This window comes from Tenebrio molitor, chromosome 7, assembly GCF_963966145.1.
Source record: "Tenebrio molitor chromosome 7, icTenMoli1.1, whole genome shotgun sequence".
Taxonomy (NCBI): domain Eukaryota; kingdom Metazoa; phylum Arthropoda; class Insecta; order Coleoptera; family Tenebrionidae; genus Tenebrio; species Tenebrio molitor.
The window spans coordinates 19,983,030-20,005,487 of NC_091052.1; the positions used below are offsets into that span (position 1 = coordinate 19,983,030).

At 33.5% G+C, this 22,458-nt stretch overlaps 2 protein-coding genes and 1 long non-coding RNA gene across 7 annotated transcripts in view; 2 read left to right on the plus strand and 1 right to left on the minus strand.

Moving 5' to 3' along the window:
• Positions 1-15,999, plus strand: part of how (protein held out wings) — a 47,874-nt gene extending 31,875 nt beyond the window's left edge. For 3 of the 5 annotated variants that reach the window (XM_069055080.1, XM_069055082.1, XM_069055085.1), the window contains 7 exons: positions 8,401-8,534; positions 8,703-8,819; positions 9,318-9,458; positions 9,906-10,008; positions 10,583-10,897; positions 13,058-13,152; positions 14,435-15,999. In XM_069055080.1, coding sequence (XP_068911181.1) covers positions 8,401-8,534; positions 8,703-8,819; positions 9,318-9,458; positions 9,906-10,008; positions 10,583-10,897; positions 13,058-13,143 — 896 coding nt within the window. In that variant the 3' untranslated portion in view covers positions 13,144-13,152; positions 14,435-15,999. Of the gene's footprint in view, positions 1-8,400; positions 8,535-8,702; positions 8,820-9,317; positions 9,459-9,905; positions 10,009-10,582; positions 13,700-14,434 lie in introns of those variants that run through there. The other 2 variants (XM_069055081.1, XM_069055083.1) reach the window with 2 other exon arrangements.
• Positions 16,000-16,210: 211 nt separating this feature from the next.
• YL-1 (Vacuolar protein sorting-associated protein YL-1) lies at positions 16,211-19,928 on the minus strand. The gene is made up of 7 exons (XM_069055079.1): positions 19,731-19,928; positions 17,411-17,577; positions 17,225-17,351; positions 17,073-17,169; positions 16,840-17,022; positions 16,516-16,789; positions 16,211-16,462 (listed from the first exon to the last, which is right to left on the minus strand). Exons 2-7 carry the CDS (start codon positions 17,545-17,547, stop codon positions 16,243-16,245), a joined length of 1,038 nt encoding a protein of 345 aa, XP_068911180.1. The 5' UTR covers positions 17,548-17,577; positions 19,731-19,928; the 3' UTR covers positions 16,211-16,242.
• On the plus strand, positions 17,574-19,913 carry LOC138136030 (uncharacterized). Its single transcript, XR_011161150.1, has 4 exons — positions 17,574-17,916; positions 17,969-18,291; positions 18,345-18,561; positions 18,623-19,913. It is a non-coding gene; the product is annotated as an uncharacterized lncRNA (long non-coding RNA).
• Positions 19,929-22,458: the final 2,530 nt, after the last annotated feature.

The following is a 22,458-nucleotide window of genomic DNA, read 5'->3' on the forward strand; positions in this document are numbered from 1 at the left end:
ACTGCATTTCCTACACCGATACAAGAAAATTGCATAACTGTAAACGGTGGTGTTTACAGGAAATGGTACAAAAGGGGACAGCGTTCTTATTTAAAAGGTTAAATGCATTCGTCAAAATGGGACACTTTAGGAAATTTCAAATAACAAACTGGAAACATCTACATTCTGCTTTGTAGATTTTTTGTAAACATCTTCAAACTTCAAAACCTGAAATTGTTAGTTGAACCAAAGAGAGTTTACAATATTTGTATATTTATGACTTATCTTATTGTGCAATACTGTAAATATTCAACTTACCAATTATTGTGAGCCTTACAGTGTTATTACTACAAGGATAATTTTAGAAAGAAAATTAATTGTAACACTTGTAAGATTCATCGCGTTTGGTGGTAGTAAAATAAACATGTTCTAAATAATTGTTAAAAAATGAAACAGTTGAAAAATTGATTGCCTGTTAGTTGTAATTATACAGTCTAAATTAATTTACAAACTTATATTTAAATTTAACAACAGCGCCATTATCTGACCTATACCAACAGTCTTTCTTTTATAATCTTGAGTCAGACGAGAAACGAGATCAGCCGCCATGACAAGATAAGTTTTTGATATATGTTGTAAGATAGACGTTGTGAGACCTCAATCAGAACGCAAATCAAAGATCGCGATTTGCGTGGTTACCTATTATGGCGTTATGATCCTTAGAGGAAAAACACCTTTCGATATTTATTAGGTCATCAACCGTTCGTGGCGCTTTGATATCCTTTAGCCGTCGACGACGAAAGACAGCAGACGTTCTAGATGGTGAGCTAATTGCATCCACAATCATGCACTCAGATTCTGGCAAACTAATCAGGGACAAGTGGAGAACGATTTATTATTGAGAATTACTATACCGAATTTTTCACAGGATGTTACGCACGCTTTCGACATTCAACTTGTCACCGAATTATTAGTTTTTAATGTAATTATTGATTGCGTAACGTTTTGGGGAATCAACAAAGGAAGCGGCAACCTAGATAAGATTTTCAGTCTAAATGAGTTGAATTGGCTTCTGTTGGCCCACAAATCAAGATTAAGTGCTGCACAACAGTTGAATTGCCTATTCACACCTCCCTCGCTAGAATGTCAATGATAGTCTCCTTGCATTCCATTCAGTTCATTATGTTTCTACCGCTTGTCAATGTTCAAAATAATCAAAAGTTGGATGATGTATACACGTGCCACCTGTTGTGTTTTGCGACCTTCCATTAATATTTCAAGCTTGTAATCAATCTTCTTTAAGTATCAAATTTCATTCCTCAGTTAACATTTGAACCTGGCGAAGCGTTAGCAATTCAGAAACATGTTTGTTACAATTAAAGTGTCATAAGACAAAGAATTGGAGTGTTTTCGGTTTTATCAAAATAATCGCACAGGCGGACATCTGGTAGCAAATTTTTATTTTGAGATCCTTTAAGCATTTTTGGATCTAGGTTAAGATAATAAAATGTCATGGTGTAATTTAATACACACATGAAAAGCATAATGTGTTGGGCAATATTCTATTCAAGTCATCCTTTTAAAACATACAAAATTAGACACAATGTGTTCTATGGTTTTTCGTTCATTTAGGTTTTTATTGCACAAAGTTTTGTTCTACTCGACGATAGACAAATAGCGAAATAAGTGACAAAACAACTGCTCTAAATTTTCACTATAATATATTCATATTTTTATTTACAGTGGGCCCTAAGAGCCCATTTTTTTTAAATGGCACTCCCCTTTTTGCGTATCTAGATGGATAATCAGATTCTGATTTATGCCCATGTAGTATTGGAAGCAAAAAAAGTGGGAGACCACTTTCGTGTGAAATAACCATTATCTGTTTCTAACCCTACTTTAAACTGATTGACGTTGTCATTAAATATTGTAGGTTGTAGTTGTAGAAAATGAGTGTAAGTAAGTACGTAGTGAATATTTATTTAGTGCAAAGTCCCAATCAAAATCTACCTTTTCCTTAATCAAAAGAAGAGCGCATTTGGAAAAGGAAAATAGGGAGTATAACATAAATTTTTAAACTGTCACCTAGAATAGTGTCAAATTTCTATGACAATAATCAAAGGTAAAATGAACTAGGTACATCGAATTTTTCAAAACTGAGAGAAATTTGATGTCCCACTTTTTATGCGCCCAATAATACTAGGTAACACCTTTGGATTGATAGTTCCTGAGATATGGATTTTTAAAAGATGAATACAGGGTGAGTGAAGTTTCGAGTTCACACTGAAATTTCTTAAAAAAAAGAGAGTGAATTTTGATACCAACAAACTGAAGTAATAAATTAAGAAAAAGTATGTTACGACCGAGGTTGATAAATGAAAAATAACAAAATCGAGGAACATTATGGAAATGATCTTCATTTCATCTCTGATACTTTCAGCTCCCCAACTGTAACTTATTAAATAAATCCGCCGTTTGACACGGATGACATTTGTTTATGTTTAGTCGGCACATGATTGAACATGTTTGTTTTCAGCAAAGAGTGCCCTTAGATATTTGCTTCGAGAATAAGAATCGTTAATTATTCTATTTTTTGTAAACATTACGAAGAAAGAAAAAAACAAAAAGATTTTTTGTATGTAAATTTTAGGTTAGCTGTCAATGTGCTCTAATTACAACTGTCAATTTACACTTAAAAAAAAAAACAAAACAACTGATGGTTTCCAACGTCTTCCCAGTCCAGGATTTCATTTGAACGCCTGATATAACCTCAAAAAAAAAAAAAAACGAGTGTATCGAAAGGCCGTCCATCCCACTGAACAAATTCCCTTCAATCAATTTAATTGACTGGTTTAAGTTCTATTTGAAAACGTGAGAAACAATATTTACCTTACAAAAACTTTTGGCACTCACTACATGTGATTGGTTTATTGAATTCACCAGAAAGTGAATCTTTTTTATAATTCGCAGTTGTAAGTTAAATACATAAAAGAGAAGGATTGCCGTTAAATGTTTTAACTGTTACCGGAGTATGAGATATTAGGTATAACGCTTCCTGGTTGTTATCAAGAGTTTATTACTTTATAAAAGATAATTGCAGATCTTTATCACAGTTCGATTCAAGTGGGAAAATCGTAATTAAATGCTAATTTAATGAAATCTTGTTCGTAGTATTGTTAATTTTAGCGTGATATTTGCTTAAAAGTAAGAATAGCTTTCAAATCAACTAAATTTTCTGTTGTTGTTCAATACCAATTATATGGTAAATACTAAGTGTACACATTTGCATATACAGGATGACTCAATAGGAACGACCACTCCGTAAATAGCGCTCTTGTCAGTCACATTACTCACAAAATTAGACACGTCCGGTTTCGAGTTTTAAGCAAAGCACAGAGACGGTAATAATGAACGATTCCAATCAAAAACACGAAACCGGTATTTTTACTTTTATTTTAGGGGAATGGCGAGATCATTCTGTTTCATTGTTGCTTTAGCGATATCCGTTTTTATAATACTCTTGTTCTTATTACGTTTTCCGAAGAGAAAGCAGAGGCAAAAAAAATGAAATAATTACCAGAAATATTGACTACAAACAGAAAAATAGGAATCAGTTTTCTTATAAAAAGTGAATAAACTTTTTCACTGGAATTTGTTTTCACCATTGCAACAATAACTACTGGAGTCGTTTCATTCACGCCATATCTTTTAAATAGATAAAAACAATGAACTATTGATGTGGAGTGGTACTGTCCAATCTTTCAGCTGTTTTTTTTTTGTTTTTGTTTCTTGTTAGAAAAATTGCAAGCAAGTTCTTCGAGTTAGCTTGACCTTAATTTTGTTGTTTTAAAATTACAATGACAGAATAGAAAAAATTGTAGCAAAATTAAATACATATAGCGATTAAAAAAAATTACCAAAAGAAAGGTCATTTGTTTGTTACACACTCACATTAAATATAGGTCTCCGTTACTTTGGAAGGGATTAGGAATAGAAAACGTATAGTATTCTACTCACGGGTAATGGCTATTCTCGCTTGGATGAATTACGTCACTCGCCTTCGGCTCGTGACACAAAATCATCCTCATGAGTAATAGTCATCATTACCCGTTCCTTGAATAATATACTATTTAATTTCTGTATTTATGATAAGTTACGTAAATGATTACCGCGTATTCTACTGGTACTGGTGATTGCTAGTTTGAAATGTAGGTGTTTTAAACAGAATACGGAGAAACTGAAATCTTTTCATCTCGTAATGGACCGTTACTTTTCTGCAAATATAATAACATATAATAGTGGTAAATTTTAGAAACCCAATAGAGTTGAGCTCAAACTTAATTATATGTGTATATTAGCTGTAGGAGAAAATATGTAATATAAATTTACAGAAAAGTTTTGTCGTTGATCTATGTTAACAACTTCAAGACTATTTTTGCACATCAGAATCCCACTTAGCTAATGTGCAAATACTTCTTTAAGAAAACTAAAGTAAACGTTTTTTCAGATACTCCTTTCTTCTAAGACCTGTACATACTCGTATATTAGTTTAATCAATTTCACAAAGTAAATATTTCCTTTTTTTTCGTTTAGATTTTTAAATTGAATACGATTTAAAATTGATTAGTTAAATAAGTGCTTTTCAAAAAAAAATTTTGGTTGTGTGACAACTTGAACGTTTTTAGTACACCTGTGTTATGATAACGTTTATTTCGCTCTGATGCTATTAACTTAATTTTTTGTCGCGTTCTTTATCATCAGCGTAACTCGTGATTTAGGTTTGAAGAATTTCGTGAAATACACTTTCTACCGTTTGAATTTTTTCAATGGAGTCGTTTGTTACGTAGCAATGGCACATTCTTCCAGAAGGAAAGCAATTTAAACGGTCTCGCGTTTCATCACCACGTCGACCAACAATAGAGCACACGCGAGATAGGAATCTGATGAGGCGGAAACGGCGAGATACCAGTACCAAAGGTACTGCATAGGTGAGCGAGTACCAGGCGAGAAGTCGGTCGAGCACTTTCTTAGCAGGAAACGTATCAGTAACCTCAATGCCGACAGTGGGAACAATCCGGGGCCGGACTCTCTTTCTCCGCCCGACGGGGCCACATGTCAGCATTTGTAAAGATTAGACCCGAACGGAGGGCCCAACCGGCGTTATTGACGCTCCCGAGGACCGTTTCTCCGGTGGTGAGACGGCCTAAACGGTCCAGAAATTATCCCTGGAAATTTGGGAAGTGTTTTCGTGCATTGAGTGTGACAGCCGCAGTCGAGCCATCACACCCACTTCCGCAACGACGTGTGGGTCGTCCGCCGCACCACGAATTTACTGCTTTATCTTTAACAGCGACGACACCAGCAACAATGAAGTCACAAACTTTCCAAAAAATTACCGCAGATGGGGTTTACGAGATGGTCCATTGAGCAATCGTTACATAGGTCTGTTTGGAAGAGTGGGTGGGGCCCTGGTTTAAATTTCGAATTTTGTAATGTATTTTAAATAAATTATGACATTTCGTAACCACTTTCTTTCTCATGACTGTTTCATGCAGACTCACTGAAATTTTAACAAAAATTTGACACTGAAGCATATTCAATAAATATTATACGACCAAGAGAAACAGCGTTTGGTGTTGAGTCATATCCAAAATTTGTAACGGAAATGAACAACAAACTCTTTTACTAAGGGGTAGATTCACGCAACTCAAATAATTTGTAAATCGTTAACGAAACGCCAAATACAATGCTTCAACACTATCAGTTGTCATGGTTTCGAATTTGCAATGTCTTATCGACCCTTACCGGGTTCGTGAACGACCCCTTAACTCTCTTAACTGCAGCAACAAAATGTGTTGCAAATTATAATAGTCCCATTATACCGGGTGAGTGAAGTTTTACCGCCCGCACGATTAACCCTATTAAAAAAATAGTAAAAATTACGAAACTTTAGGGTTACATTCCCTTGGTATAAGACTTCAAATGTGTGTAATCAATTTTCCCTCATCACTTAATTCGGAGTCATAAAATTTAAAAAATCGATTTTGTCATTTGCCGATACTTTTAAGAGTAGATAAATATTAATAAATATTAATAAATACCTAAATTAGTAACTACATAGATTAAGCAGATTTGTTTTAAATACTTACATTCTGCCTTACCGAGAAAGTGCCTTTTTTTTAACGCTGGCCATATGGATTTACACGCTAAAAAGTTTAGGGTCTGTTAATAAGCTTTTTAGTAGGAATTTTTAAGTAAAATTTGGCAGAATATTAGAATAATATTTATTAAATAAATCTCAGTTTGAAATTATTTGACGAAGTTAGAAATAAGCGTGAAACCCTGGAGGAACAGAAAAATAGAAGAACTTGAAGCCTGCCGTTTTATAACCGTTAGGGAGTTACAAAATGTTCGACGAAATTTTTATGATCGTCTTGGTTACTGTCTTGCAGCCTATGGAAGACAGTTTAAACAATTTATTATATAATTCAAATTATTATAATTATTATAATTCAAAAATAATTACAGAATTCGTCGCATTTCCGATATTTGCCTCCCTGCTTTCCTATCTTCAACTAATGGGGTTAAAAAGCTAGTTTCTTTATTACTAAACTCAAAGGATAATGAGCTTAATATTCACCATTATGATGAAGCTTTAGCAATCTGGGGTGTAGCAAATGAGAACGAAATACCAACAATCCCACAATTTCAAAAGAATTGGGATAATATTAATATCAAAGGAATAATTGCACTAGTGCCGCCTCGGCTGGCGCCTCTGCTCCACAAACCGTGCTTGCACTTGCAAAATAGCATTTTCTAGCCTTGTGATACAAATAACTATTGTGTATGTAACTGAAAACAGTTGCACAAAGTTCACTTTTGTATCATCGTTCTAGTGATTAGGTATTGAATATGGGGTTGGTATTGGTGGTAGAATTACTGCAAATGTCAATATAAAATGTGATCTCAAAAATGAATTCGAATCCATGTTGTAGGATCAAAATAAACTATTAATGGGGCAGATATTAGGTATGATTAATAAGGTTTCTTCAACATTTTCCCGTTTTAGTTCAAAACCAAATACCTACGTTAAAACTAATCACAAACGTACACTCACTCAATTATTAACGTCACGAGCCTTTGAGCAAAAACTTCATTCAAATAATTACTACAAAGTATAAACAGAGAAAATTGCCGTGAGTACCAAATGTAAATTATGATAACTTCATTAATTCTTATATAATGGCAAGTATAATGGTGGTACATCTAGATACAAAAAAATAATAGATAATTTATATAGGTCATTTTAAAATATTTTGTAGATTTTAAAGTGGCAGTTGTCTTCTTTAAAACATTTATCAATCAGATTAAAGCTTAAGAAGGTCACAAACACGACTTTTCATTAAAAGTGGAATAAAATTTGTGTGGGCACCCATTTGCACCTCGCAGTTATAACCCATTGCCCCCTGATCGTTCTGTGTCGGTGTGGTAGATTTGGTAATATTTCAAGGAGAGCTAGGCAACATCGTTTTACAGCACGACGTCCGCATATATAAATATTAAGTCGTTTTACTGTTTGCTTTGATCAATTCACGTGCACATCAAAATCCTGGATTTTCTTCCGGATCTTTTAATATGAAAATAGTGGAAGGCGAATGCTCAGTAAATTTCCTACGAAATTAGGTAGATGAAAAGAGGTTGGAGGAACATCTGATAAGCAAAAACCAGTTGAGCGGAATGTAAATTCACTGGTTTACACGTAAGTGGCAAGTTTTCGTCTTTGATGAATTGTCTTCAATGGTTTTATTCAAACAATAAAAAATCCGTCGTGATCGTGAGCTTGCGTGATTTTATTGTTTATCCAGGCGAGACGGCCGCTACATTTTCCTATTAGTCTCAATTACATGCTTCTCGTAGTTCACGTCTGGTGTAATGCTGCTGGTTTACTCGCTTAAATGGTACATCGGTCCGTGCTTCTAATGACTCTAATTTTGATAGTAACGTAGGATTCGTAATTAACTTTAAACAGCGTCTTACAAAATATTTAGTGCAAATGTTTTAATATTGTAGGACTGGCTTTTTTGAGACTCTTTGTGTTCGCGGTACATTTTTGCTTTGTTATTGTCGATGAAAATCAATTGTGATCGAACGCTTTGAGAATGCAGAAAGATTCATTATGTTACAGTTTGTTCTGCATTAATTTACTCGGATGCCATTCAGCTTCGTGTTCATTATTTATCTGTCAATATTGATTGGTTAATAAATTCAATGATTTACATATAATGGTATTGTGTGTTAACAAATAAGAGTAATTCGAATCGAGGATAAAAAGATTCGATAAGTTGTAACATTGCAAATGTGTGTTTTTCGAGCACATCTTTACACGTTTTTGCTACATTGGTAATTTTGTTTTTGTTTCAGAAATAGCGAAGGTTCGTGCTAGTCTGTTTCAAATTAATGGAGTCAAGAAAGAACCACTCATTTTACCAGAAGCTGATGGTCCCGTTACGACGCTCACAGAAAAAGTATATGTGCCAGTAAAAGAACACCCAGATGTATGTATTTCAATTATGTAAATAGTATTATTAGTAATATCAGTATAAATAAGACGACTAGAGAGCTTGATGCACTTCACTGTGCGCCGTCCATGACATTAAAATTAAAAATTCATCAGCAGTTTCGCATGTGGCACATTCGTTAATGAAGACATTTTTTGATTGCAGTTTAATTTCGTGGGAAGGATTCTGGGCCCCAGAGGAATGACAGCTAAACAGTTAGAACAAGAAACAGGCTGCAAAATTATGGTCAGAGGGAAGGGCTCGATGAGAGACAAAAAGAAGGTGTGTACGGATAATGTCACTTAAATAATTCTTTTGTATTTTTTTACCCACTTACATATGTTGCGCAACGATCAGAGACCGTGCTGTTTTCTTTAGCTCGTTTGATTTGTTGATTTTTCACGCAAATCATACACTAATTAACCAATTAAATGGAGACACGTTTCAGTTAATTAGACTCCGAAAAACAGACGGCGTTTCGTCATTTTCCGAAATTTTGAAAGTCACGCTGGCACGCGTCCAACACTCATTTTCAGACTTCAGGTGTTTTAGTTCCAAGTTGAATTACAAGAATAACAAATAGTTTTTAAATAAACGGCTCTGTTGTCTGAAAATCAGTTAAATGAACTTATTTTTAAACTCGAAATTCTATACTAACGTGTTTTTATTTCTGAGCAGCTTTCTTGTTCGTTTGAATGGCACGAGTAAGTACGTATTTTTCGCGTGTTTTCGATGCGAATTTACCGTTGACTCATTATTAATGGTTGTTTTCACGTTTAGGAGGATCAAAACAGAGGAAAACCCAACTGGGAACACCTTTCAGACGATCTTCACGTACTCTTAACAGTAGAAGATACGGAAAACAGAGCGCAGGTTAAGTTGCAGAGGGCAGTAGAAGAAGTTAAGAAACTGTTGGTCCCAGTAAGTAAACATTTTACCACGCCATCCCTCGTCACTCGTCACAAGTAAATGCTAAGCCAATTCTTTTCATAACTCGTTTTTTTCCTATTCGACGAATATGATTCCTATGTTAATTTTATTCATATTTACTCACAACTATTTCGTGTTTACTTGTGATACTAATGCGCCACAAAATTCACACCATATTTCATATTTTATCCAATAACGCAATAAACGTTGCCTTTACGATACTATTCCCGTCATGAAATCATCATCAAAATTTCGGCCAATCATGTTGTTTCCCCTTAGCTATAAATATTCTGTATGTAGAGAATGCAGCAGCTTCATTTTGGTACATGACTAATCACAGGATCACTAATTACATAAACAGATTTGTTTTGCCTTTTGATGTTCGACATCTGGCAAACAAATCATTTTTTTCATATTTCAAAACTGCTATAATTCCAGCAAGCCGACGGTGAAGACGAACTGAAGAAAAGACAGTTGATGGAGCTTGCCATAATAAATGGAACATATCGGGATTCTAGTTCTAAGGCCGTTTCAGCGACAGGTAATTATTTATCCCTTCAGTACCTAGAGCCAAATTGGGCTAAACATTGCAGAACTGGTAGAGGTTATCTACTGTTGATATAATCTGTTTTTTTTTTTTATCAAAGAACCACCAACGCCGCAATTTACACCCAAAATTGAGCTGGCAACGTTGTACACTTGTGATCTAGAATGAAAAATCTCATCATATAAAAATTGAGGTTATGTAGAGATATCAGTAGTCTTCATTTGAGAATAATAAAATAAATGTCTTACTTTGCGACACGTTTTTAATACCTACCTTCAGAATTTAAATGCGAGATGCGAGCCTAATGCCAGACAGGCGTTGACAGGTGTAGCCAATAGATATTATTAAATTCCCTACATGTGGCAAAATTTTATTATTACAAACCTACATCAACAGGTCGTGATTCTTTGATTAAAAAAAAAAAACGGATGTAATAAGTATGTAAGAAAAAATGTAAATCGCCATGCCTCCATTGGTGGAGGTGACAGTGGTGAAAAATAGAACTTTTGTGAACTCTACCAGTTTTTTTAAGCAAAATTTGGGAGGTTAATTGTGGTTATTTCTTCAGCTTGTGATGACGAATGGCGGCGTGTGGCGGCGGCCGCTGCCGAAACACAACGGTTGTTGTCGCCGGCCATCCCCGGCCTAGCTACACCCCTTCGTACTCCCGCCACTCCACTCGGTGCTCCCCTCATACTGTCACCCCGTATGTCAGTACCAACTACGGCAGCTTCCATTCTTAATGGTTCTGCCCCTCCAGGTTCCCTGTTGTCCCCCGGGGATCCTCACGGCCTCATATACACGCCTTACGCCGACTACACGAATTACGCGGCTTTGGCGGCGTCTCCCCTGCTCACGGAATACGCAACAGCCGATCATTCTGGTGGGTTATTCGCTCGCTGATGTGCGATTTTTAGATATTATTTAGTACTTAGGTTGTAATTGTCATTGTCTGTTAAGGGATTATTATTATTCTTATTCATATTATTAGTGATAAGTACGTACGCCATCGACTGGTTCGGAAAATCTAGCCTATTTTATTTTTTTTTTTGATCGCGGTTTTCTGAATCAGGGCATTTTTCTAAGCTCGATGGCTTGTTTAGTCACAATTTACATATTTTAATTATTACAATATTTCTGTGATACTTGCCGCGAAAGCCGGTTGTTACATGTACTCAAAGTACGTAACATGAAAAATTTATTTAATTTCTTTGTATTGCAAGTCATAGTATCTAGGTTTTATTCTTTCTCAATTTAGATTTATATTTTAATTTTATTATTGAGACTATGTACGTCGAACGTACTCTTCTGGTCAATCAAACAATAGTCAAATGTTTTTATAAGTTATTTACAGTAAAAAATATTAACTTAAAAGTAAACACAGATCGTTATATTACATTTTTTATGTACATATTTTTTAATTTTATACAAATATTTTAAACGATGATTTATAAGTATATAGGATGTATGGTAAAAGCATTTATTACGTTACCTTAAGATATTTTCATATAAACGTACTTTTTCAAATGTACATAGAACTTACAAACTTTTTTGTCTGATCGTTTGAAATTATCAAAAATTCAAACTTTGATGACCTACGAAAATATTAGCAAAATGAACAATTTTATTTATTTATTATTATTTTCTATGGATGTTACGCTATTGTAACAACAAAACTCGTTCAGTGCTTTAATTGTGTTTAGTAGCTACAAAGTAGTAATTAGTACTTTTATATTTTTTCGAGTAGATTCGTGTAGACGACTAGCATCTAAATCAAATGCATCGAGAATTTTTCAGTGAATAGACAGTTCTTCACAAGGCATCTCGTGTCCACATGCCGTAAAAGGTGATACGAATAATCAACTCGATGGATTTTAATTTCATTTCATTTTTAAAGCATGTCGAAAACGTGACGGAAATGGATAAATTTCAGTTAGAAAATGAAAAGATCAGATTTGTAAAAATTGATTTTTAAAAACAAAATCGTTCCTATTGTGTATTCACGATGAATGTGGATAAAGGGTCGCTATGACATCTGATTATTGTTGGTAGCAACTACAGAATAAATAAAATTCCCTAATAGAAATTGATACCTTTCGTGTTTTTTTTATTTTTTATTTTAATTGTGTCCTATGGGCAGAAGATTGAAATTTGATGTTGTATTGTATAGATTGGTCAATGATTAAACTAATCTCCAGTTCACCAATTTCGGAGTAGTCTTCCCGCCCCACTACAAATGGATATGTAAAATTGAGGATAGAAGCTCTACCCTCCCCTGTCATTAGGGTTCTTTGAACAGGAGGCCCAACATTTCCTGTCATTGTTACTTCAAACAACATTTTTCTGTGCTTCTTCAACTCTAATTGGAAAGATTTCAGTTCTTCAAGGATGCTTGTTTTTACCCCGTATCAAATATTTAGTATTCCTTAAAGGAAATCAACTAAAAGTTGTGTTCATGCAAATTTAGTTAGCTACTTTGATGTTGTTAGGGTTACTGTGTGTATAATCTATGATTTTCTTTAATCAAATAATGTTTGATACCATTGTTTGAATAATTGAACCAACCGTTACTTGGCAGATTTTTGACAAATCCGTGCCATAAAGGCCAATTTATGCCCTCATTTGGAGGCGTATAAAGACGATTATTGACCAAAATAAAATAAAATATAAAATTAAGTCACTTTATCCAACATGATAAAAATAAATCACAGCCACCCCTTATCCACATTCATCGTAAATATTATAGACAATATTCGGTCTTTCAGATTCAACAATTTTTGAGTGACTTGTATATTTGTATCACTTTTGAGGTTTACATATTTCTCAAAGTTACTTTTGCATTTAACGTAATAAAATGAGTGATGACTGTGTTCAAATTCGCGTGTAGATCGTAGAGGACAAAAGCAAAGCCTTAGTGAAGTAAAACTTTCTAATAGATGTTAGTCTGATTTGGTGTTTGAAACCAGTGTTGAGAGTGTTGAATTCCATCACGTTTCAGGAGACTGCTTCTAGTGACATGTACTTTAAATGATGATTTGTATAGGTGCAGCGGCAGTTGCTGCGAAACAGCGCAGGCATTTGGGGCAAATAAGGGAGCATCCTTACCAAAGAACTGGTGCTCTGTCATAAACCGAAAAGGTTAGTTACGTTTTGTTTTCTATTTCTTTCAGATGTTTGCCAGTCATGTGTGTCTCAGTGTGGAGTTATGATGTATCTATTTTAGTATTCCTTATTTCTAGAATATTTCACCTCGTCAGATCAATGTTTATTGTTTATTTTATTTTAATTCATATTCGATGAATAGCCGTTACTATCGTCAGTATTGAGTGAATTTCATGCGGGTTGTGACATTACATACGTACTATCGACAGGTTCAGTTTTGCAAATTTCGAGGAGAAGGGTCATTTAGGTTACCACTTTTGTCGTACCTCAGTTGTCAAAGTACTAGTCTAAAATTTGAATGCAACGCCTTCTGCCTCACGATTTTAAATTGTCTTAGCACTTTTCAGTTTCATTTTACTTACGTATGTTTTATTGTTATAGTACACGAACCCATCATTGGTGGGTTCGTGCTCCATGCATATATTTAAGTAGTTTTATACATATACGTTTATATAGTATATTATATTTTTTGTATGTTGTTGACTTGCGCCAATGTGGAACAAAATATATTTATATAAAAATCGATCAGTTTTTTATTACCCTTATGCAGTGGAATTACAAAAGTTTTTTTTTATATATATTAACTTCTAATAATAATAATGCATTAACACTTCTCCACAAGATTTCATAACTACTTCTAATTCCACATGGCCAAGTAAACTAATGTATGGTTGATGATAATGTGTGATTGTGTTCATAGCACTATATTAAAATTATTATTTGCAAATTAACCTACTGTACAGTAAATAACAACGCCTTCTAATAATTTATGGTACATACACTACGGAACTGATTGTTTTAGAATCTTTGAAAGAAGCTGAAAACCGTCTGGTGATCGTGATCAGCGGAGCGCATGCACTGAGATTTTTACGTTTTCAGCTTTTCGATTTGTAGCACACGATTTTCTTAATCTGAGCACGTATTTTAATATAGTCTATAGAACACTATCATTCCGCTGCTAGGTTTATTATCACTTACAGATAAAGTATTTTAATATCTTATGTGTATGTATAAATTGCTCTGATGTTATTCCAGTGTCATTCAACTTAAAATGCATGGTCATTCGAGGAATTTTGGTTTTTTTTTATGCCTCCAATAACGATCAAGTCGAGCATGTCGATGGCATGACGACTGCCCAACTGCAATGACACTGGGATAAATATGTAATGAATAATTTGTGCCCGTGGTATAGCTATGATACAATACTAACAAACTGTTTTCTTTTCTTTTCTTGTTAACCTGGTTGCCCGGCCTGTAGGCTTGGAGTGCTAACCTGTCACCTGCGCCACTCCACTAACGGAAACACCGGACCATCTGAGGTAGCGGTACGTCTAACATTACATCACTAACATTTTTATTTCACTACGTCATCGTGCACTGTGTACTAAAGAAAAGAAACGTAATCTTTGAAATTACCACTTTGGAAGCAATAACAATTGTAATAATGTGTTTTACGTTCCGAGCAAAATTACACGGAATTGTGAATCTCAATTTTTAATTTATTCAAGTACCTCGATCTAGATCTGGATTATTTATATTTATACATTATATATATATATAACGTCCGTAGAGTTTTGCTTTTATTTGTTCTTTTTTACACAATAATTGCAGCATATTAATTATGCCATTCAAGTTGTGGATATTGTCGATATCCAGTGAATTTATTACTAATACTTGTTACAATTATTTCTGTAAAGTACAAACTTTTTTTGTGTGCCAATAATGTTTAATCATGCACATGTAAAAACATATTACTGCTCTAGACGAATAGAATTTAGCCACAGGAAAATTCTGTTAGCTGGCCTCATCCAATATATCACTTCAGTGGTTTCGATTTAATCTAAACTTAGTCGATCAGTACTTACTGAATTTTCCTGTTTAAAATTGATCAGTTTAAGAAATATTGCAATGTAAGTTGAGTAAGGTAGGTATATTAAGTTACTTAAATTTAGTTGTTATTTATGAAAAGATCGAACAAATATTATTTCACATTGATATTACATGAATAGTGAAAGAGGACAAAATCGACACTTTTTTTTTATATAGTTGTAAATTGTTTTCAAAATAAATCGTTAAAGGGGGCTCCATTTACTTTTAATTTTTAAAGAGTATGAAGCGTGGTGTTTTATATTATTTATTATTAATTTTTAAGTTTCTCAAATTTATAAGCAATAATTATTAAATTATATTATGTGCGGATATCTCGATTATTTCCGTCCAAATGATTCTTCTCGAATTAAGCAATAAAAAAATCAATCAAAACACGAAACATACTCATTGTTGTAACGAGGATTTGAACATTTTGCGTGTATTATTTTTGTGCAATAGAATGTTACATCAGACATGTGCAATTGTAGAGAAGTTTTTATTAAAATTGTTTTGGGACATTAAATTGTTTTGCTGAGAGTACTTTAAAGATTTTTTTAATCATTATAAATATTTACATTATGTTGTACTTAGATTAGAGATTAATTTCGTTTTTGAGAGTTTTAACTAATTGTATATTAAAACAGTAATCCATTAACAAATACGTGTGAATTTTTGTTAATCGACCTACTTTTTTGATATACACTGTTCATTCTGAAGTGCTAAAATATTTTAACAAAGTAATAAAGGCATTAATTAATGAGGTAGCTTATCAAATACCTATTAATTTTATATAATTATGTTAAAGTAGATATAATTTATGTGTCATATTAATAATATTTAATGTTATTAATTCTTGTTGTACTTCATAAGCCAACTTTCAGCCTATTTTTGGCTATTGAGATTATGGTAATGTATTATTGTGCACCAGTTTAATAAATATATTAACTAAACGTTTTCAACGCTTTTCATTATTTTTATTATTAACTTTAACTGTTTTCTCGTCCAGCTATGTTATCCAAAATACTTTCACTACTAACAACAATAATATCGACGATCTCGTGTACAAATGTTTACGTGTAACGACGTCATAATATCTTACTGCTGCTTTACTACGTCTCTGCAACCAGTAGGACAAAACGATTCTTAAATTTCAGGGCATCCAATAAAGTGTTGAAAAAATTTATTAAACCAAATAAATCAATTATAATCAGCATGATGTGTTTTAATTTTCAACGCCAACTCCCTTCTCAACTTCTCCTTATTTTTAACGTACCACTTGAGCCAATTAGCCACCACCGGATTACTTTTATCACCGTGAGCCTCTAACTGCTGGTAATAAGCTGAACGGATTATTTTCAAACACATACTGCTGTGATAGGGCAGACAGGTCTTTGGGTCGACATATTTTGCAACATGTCTAAAAATTTAATTTCTCAAAACTAGTCAAAAAAAAATTGAATTAATTTTTACCCTGTTACTGTACACTTAAGGCGTCGAGGTAAAGGTCGTGCTGTTTTTTTCTCAAAGATTTCATTAAATGTAGTGTCATTTGGGTCATTTAGCACAGTGATGAATGTTCGTTCGTACACATTGCCTTTAGATTCTGACTTAATTCTGGTTTTGTCCAAATCAGAATCTTCAATAACTGGCATTCTCACAGATTTATACTGAATCACTGGTCCATTTATGACTTTCTTCACAGTTCGTTTTGATTTCTTTTCGCTTTCCATTTTTTGGTATTTTTCTGTAACACCTCCCATAATTATTTGCTAATTACAAATCATGTGCCATTACCAAGTGATTTAATGTTCTCGAGTTCTGTTATTTTGGCTTCTTCTAATAATTCTTCCTGTGTTGGTATCCACTCTTCTTCCTTGGGTCTTTTGATTTTTTTCTTTTGTTCAAGATTACGTACTTTTATCCTTTGTGCTGTTGCTGCAGATTTTGCAGCAGTAGATTTCCTGATAGATTTCCTTTCTAAAACAACATGGTTAATTTCAATTAATATATTTTAGCTTCATTTAAACCATATTCAGTTGATTGATGTGCAATTGTTCGGAGACGTGGTACTGGCTTTGAAGATTTAGGTTTCAATTTTTGTTTACTCGGTGTTGCTACAGGTTCCTAAAAGGTTTCAGTCACAGTAATATTAACTATACAATTATCCTGCATAATTCACTTTATAAGCTTTAGTTACTAATCTTCGTTTTTTCCTCTGGCTTTCTTCTTCATTGTCAGATATTGGTTCATCATTTTCATCTATGCTAAAATCTGAATCAACAACATCTTCACCCTCTTCTTCTTCTCTTTAAAACAAAATATTAAATACAAAATAATGTGAACTGAGACAATTATATTTACTTACTCATATTCCTTGTCCGACTCAGTGTCTTCAAAGCCTCCATAATTAGTTTTGTAAAATTCATCTTGGCATTCTTCTTCTTCATCTAAGAGCTTGGACATACGGTTACCCGCATTTGCTCGTCTTTCTCGGTGGGCCATAGTAAAATGTTATCTATTTCACAGTATATGCTAAAAAATAATTACACATACGAGTAAAGTCACAAAAGTGCTTCGCTATTTGTTCTCTATTATTATCAGACAAAAAGTTTCACTTCATTTCCTTCGATTACTAGGAAGGATTATCATAACCTCAAATAACCAGAAACAATCAAAACACCACCACAGATCACAAACGTCAATTTCGTTTTCGTGGTTTTCGAATGTTAACAAGGCTGCCAACTTATGAACCAGTTATGAACTAAGATTTAGTGTATTAGTGGTTTAGTATTTTTGATTTTTTGTTATGTAAACACTTTCCTCGATAAATACAGAAAGAAAAATATGGTTCACAATTACAAATTTACAACGGTAAGCATAATACGATACAAGAAATACGTTTGCGATCTTTTTGTTTAACTAGTAACGCCTGGAATTGTCATATGCGTCCAAGGATAATGCAACAGCAACTTTAGCGTTTGTTTAGTTTCCGCGTCTGTTTTACATCTTGCAGAACTCTTGGGGGATTTACATCATTTCACAATTATCGAAATTAGGAAGTGGTAGCCGTAAATAGGGTTGCGAGATCGTAGTATAAGTGCCCAAAATAGATAATAGTAGTGGAAAACGGCAAAATAATAGATTATAGATGAGTGAAATAAAAATCTTTTGTCAAATAGGTCAGGTTTAATTTAACAATCTTTTCAACCTGTTTGGAAAGTGTCTTCAGGTACCTGCGGATATAGGGTAAGTGGTATTTATAAACAAAGCAGTTTTTTTTTCTGATTGTGTGTCTGTAGAATTACTCTTCGTCAGAAATTTTGGAAAAGGAATTACATGTGTAGAAGAAATGGGATATCAGGGCATGGTTTTACTCGTAGCAGCCGTTATTGGAATTGGTATTTATGCATATCAATATTATATTCAACAAAATAATGCCCAACAACATGGAAGTCAAAATAGATCCCATTCTTACACCTATTCTCCCCCTCCAGAAACACCACCTAAGAGCCATCGGTGTGTGTATTCATTCAATTTAACTTACATCTCTTGGAATTATATGCACTTTTTTTTACAGAAAAAGAAGACGTTCTGGCACTTCTGACTCGAGTAAGTGTGTAATTTGCCAAGATAGTTTATCGGGAGCTGTTAAAATGCTAACATGTGAACATTCTTTTCACATGGATTGTATCAAGGAATGGCTTAAGGTTAAGAAGTCATGTCCAGTTTGTCGCAAAGATGTTCCATAACCTTATTTTTTTGTGATCTCTTTACTTATCAAAGTAAGCAATGAAATGTTTATATTAATGCATTTTAATTTTCTTTGTTAAGTAACTATAAAATTAAGATCTTGTCAATTTTATCCATAGCTGGGAAGCAATAAGAGCTCTCTTTTAATTTAACAGTGGATACAATGACAATTTATACTAGAGTTTTCACATCAATAAAGTTGCTTTTATCCGATGATCCTAGATAATAGTTATTTTTGTATTAAGTGCGCAAAATGATTGTTTTTTGTGGTCGAGAGTCGAGACCGTTAGGTCGAGACTTCAAACTCATTCGAATGCGCCAAAACAATCATCTTGCGCACGAAATAGAAACACTATTTTTTCTACAACCGCTTTTTAAACCTTTGCTAATAAAAGTCATACTTACTACAGGGTTATTCTAAATTATTGTAGTCGAAGTAGGTCATGCCCATGTTATTACATTTTTGCCGCTTTCATGTGAACTGTCAGTTTTGTCGCTGTCACTGTTATTTTTTAGTTGAAAAGTGCGATGATGAGATTCTTATTTATTTTTGTTAAATTAAAGATTGAATCCAGAAATATTGAGTTGTTTTGCAATCAATTTTAAAAATAATTGAGTTGCTTTGCACCCAATTTAACTCCCGTGTGTGAACGGTGTGTACTCACTTATTCACATCATTTTGATGTTTTTTATATGAAGCGGCGACCATAAATTTTACATTCAGTTTTCACGTCTACTTCGACTACAATAATTTTGAATAACCCTGTATAAAACGATCAGACATTCAAGTTGCCCACTTGGTTACGAATTTTTGTAAAATTTTCCTTGGATGTTTTAATATTTTTTCACTGTTTTTACGGTGAAAAAAAATATTAAACCATCCAAGGAAACTTTTGGGCAACTATTTTTGATCTATCAAAAAATGACATACTTACCTACTTTGCGACTTGATAATGATGCATAAACGTCGCGTTTTTTTGACGGTTGTAGAAAATTAATTATATTACAATGATAATAATTGTCCAAATTGCAATAAGTGATTTTAAATTAGCTTCAATTTGTAAATGAAGTTGATGTAAATACACAGTGCCTTTAATAATAAAGAAAAATAATTTAAATTTGTTGATTATTATCTTGTTACTGTTTTCAGTGCCTTTTGCACAGGTTCCTAAATATAGTCGAATTTTTACCCTTTTGAGGTGACGTCACGATTTCCTTCCTCGCTTTCTCTTTATTGAAACGACAGAAACCGAAAAAAACAAAAAAAAGGCACGTTTATTTATTGATGGTCACTTTGAGGTTATTTTATGCGGTAATTATACACTTTAGGTCGACAAATCTGACGCATGCGCAAATGATTGAATCTCACGCGGATTTTGCTAGCGATGTTACCATATTGTTTAATAACAATTTATTTTAAATATTTAAAGTACCTAAAAACAGACAATGCTTCATGCTGGACCCGTATATATTGAGCCCAGTTTTAAATTCACTGAGTTTTGGAATTTCGGAGTTCCATTTGCGCATGCGTCAGATTTGTCGACCTAAACTGTATAATTACCCAATAGGCGAACGAAATCTTGGTATAATCTTTGAACCAGTGTTGCCAGGTGACTGTCATAAAATTTCCCTACTCTTATCATGAAAATTCCCTTTTTCAGCCTTAATTTCCCTTTTGTTTTGGTATTCATAAATAAAACACAGTCTTATTGCAGGCTATGCACTTGCACAAGTGAATATTGTTGTTATCACTAGTTAGCCAATTTTTAAAAAGTGGATCTTTAAGCCACATTGAATTAAACTTTTTAAATGGTTTAGCCTTATTAGTACTTTTATCGAACGGGACACTTTCGTTCGAATGATCTGACATTTTTTTAATCTGTTGTTACTTGAAAGAAGAAAGAAAGAATGGCAACGGCTCGGCAAATATTAAATGAAAACAGCCAATAAGTCCTTCCTGGAGTTTGCAATTCTTATTATATTTCTTATTAGTTATATGAATATATAAAAAGTTCAAGACAATAGTATCAGCAGATTCGGTCGGCGTCGGCAATTAACAAATTAACCACTTGGCAGTGCTTCTCGGAAGCAATGGGCTGTCGGCGCGGTTTAGCGGAACGACCAAAGTAAATATCTCGGACAATTTTGTATTTTTAGAAATCATAGAAAATCCCTATTTAGAAGATAAATTCCCTTTTTCCCTTTTATATTGAAAATTCCCTTAAAAAAGGGAAATTCCCTCTCACCTGGCAACACTGCTTTGAACGAAATGTTCTAAAGTGACCTCTGGCGGAACCTGGTTGAATTACTTTGTGAAGTATACCTCGTGGTTGTTACATGTACCGAGTGACTATAATTGATTGAAAATTATTTTGTTATGTTGGTAACACATTTGAAATCTCTAGTTGGCAACATCGTTGGCATGACACACGTAATTTTTAAAATTGAAACAAACGTCAAAAAAATTTAAATCGACAATGTACTTCGTGACTCAACCTAACCTAAATAGAAATGATTGACAGATGATGCACGAGAAGACTTGCATTACCAACTGCATCAGTGTTGCCAATCCACTATTTTCTTTCAGTCATTTATAGTCACTCGGTATATTTACTATTTACTAAAGTTAATTCAAGTTGCAAAAAACCACTTTGCCTTTGCAACAGCACTTTAATGGCATTGGTCATTTGAAATTACTTTAAAACTGTACTTATATGGAAAATATTCAATCCAAACTACAGCGTGATCAACAATGACTGAGTCTGTTGGCAATGAAACAATTGAAAATACTGGTGATTTTTGTCTAGTAATTGGCACTGACCACGCATTGACTGGATTTTTTAACTTGAGATGACATTAAAAACATTCTTGGTAATGCAGGTTACGTTTATACTATTACAAAAATTAACCTTCGTTGGTAAATTTTAAATTTGCCAAATTTCATTGTTACCAACAGACTCAGTCATTCTTGATCACTCCGTATGATTTTCTGGTCCCTTTGTGCCTTTATTTGGTTCAAAATAGTTATTTATTCTTATCTGACCCAAAACACATTTGCCCGCAAAAACTTATTGAAATAAAACTATAAGTACTGGGTGTTTAACTTTCTTTGTCACGTAGTACTTAAAGTCCATTCATTTTGTATTGAACTTTTCAAGGTCAAATAATTTAAATTTTGGCATTGTAATTATGTTTTGTAAATAGTGACATGCATATAACCAACATAATGTGATTTAGCAATGCTAAAAAACATAATTACAAAGCCAAAAAATAAAATTATTTGACCTTGAAAAGTTCAATACAAAATGAATGGACTTTATGTGATAGGATCTGACTGCAATCCAACAAAAAAATATCTTGGCCTGCTGCGTACTTAAAACAATCGTCAACGGCTAATAACTAAACATAACAAGTAAATCTATAACCTCAAAAGTTCATTCAATATGAATGTTTAATCTTCCTTAGTTTTTCATTAAATTGGTACCTACATTTTAACAGCTTTGGATTAAAAGAAAAAGTTGATCGACATAAAGCATGGATGCTTAAGTTTTCAGGCACAGAGCAAATAAAACCACTCTGGTGACACTTTTGAAGACTCTCTGCCCTTTCCCAACACACTGAAATGAGGCTACTGCCTCCAAATAAGAAAAAACATCCTCAAAA

What these genes read in the sequence shown, in the direction of transcription:
- YL-1 (XM_069055079.1), bottom strand. Translation starts at nt 17,547, where the DNA reads ATGGCCCACCGAGAAAGACGAGCAAATGCGGGTAACCGTATGTCCAAG. An exon ending in GAGTCGGACAAGGAATATGA is followed by an intron (nt 17,352 to 17,410) that starts GTAAGTAAATAT and finishes TTTGTTTTAAAG; the next exon opens with AGAAGAAGAAGAGGGTGAAG. An exon ending in TAGTAACTAAAGCTTATAAA is followed by an intron (nt 17,170 to 17,224) that starts GTGAATTATGCA and finishes GAAACCTTTTAG; the next exon opens with GAACCTGTAGCAACACCGAG.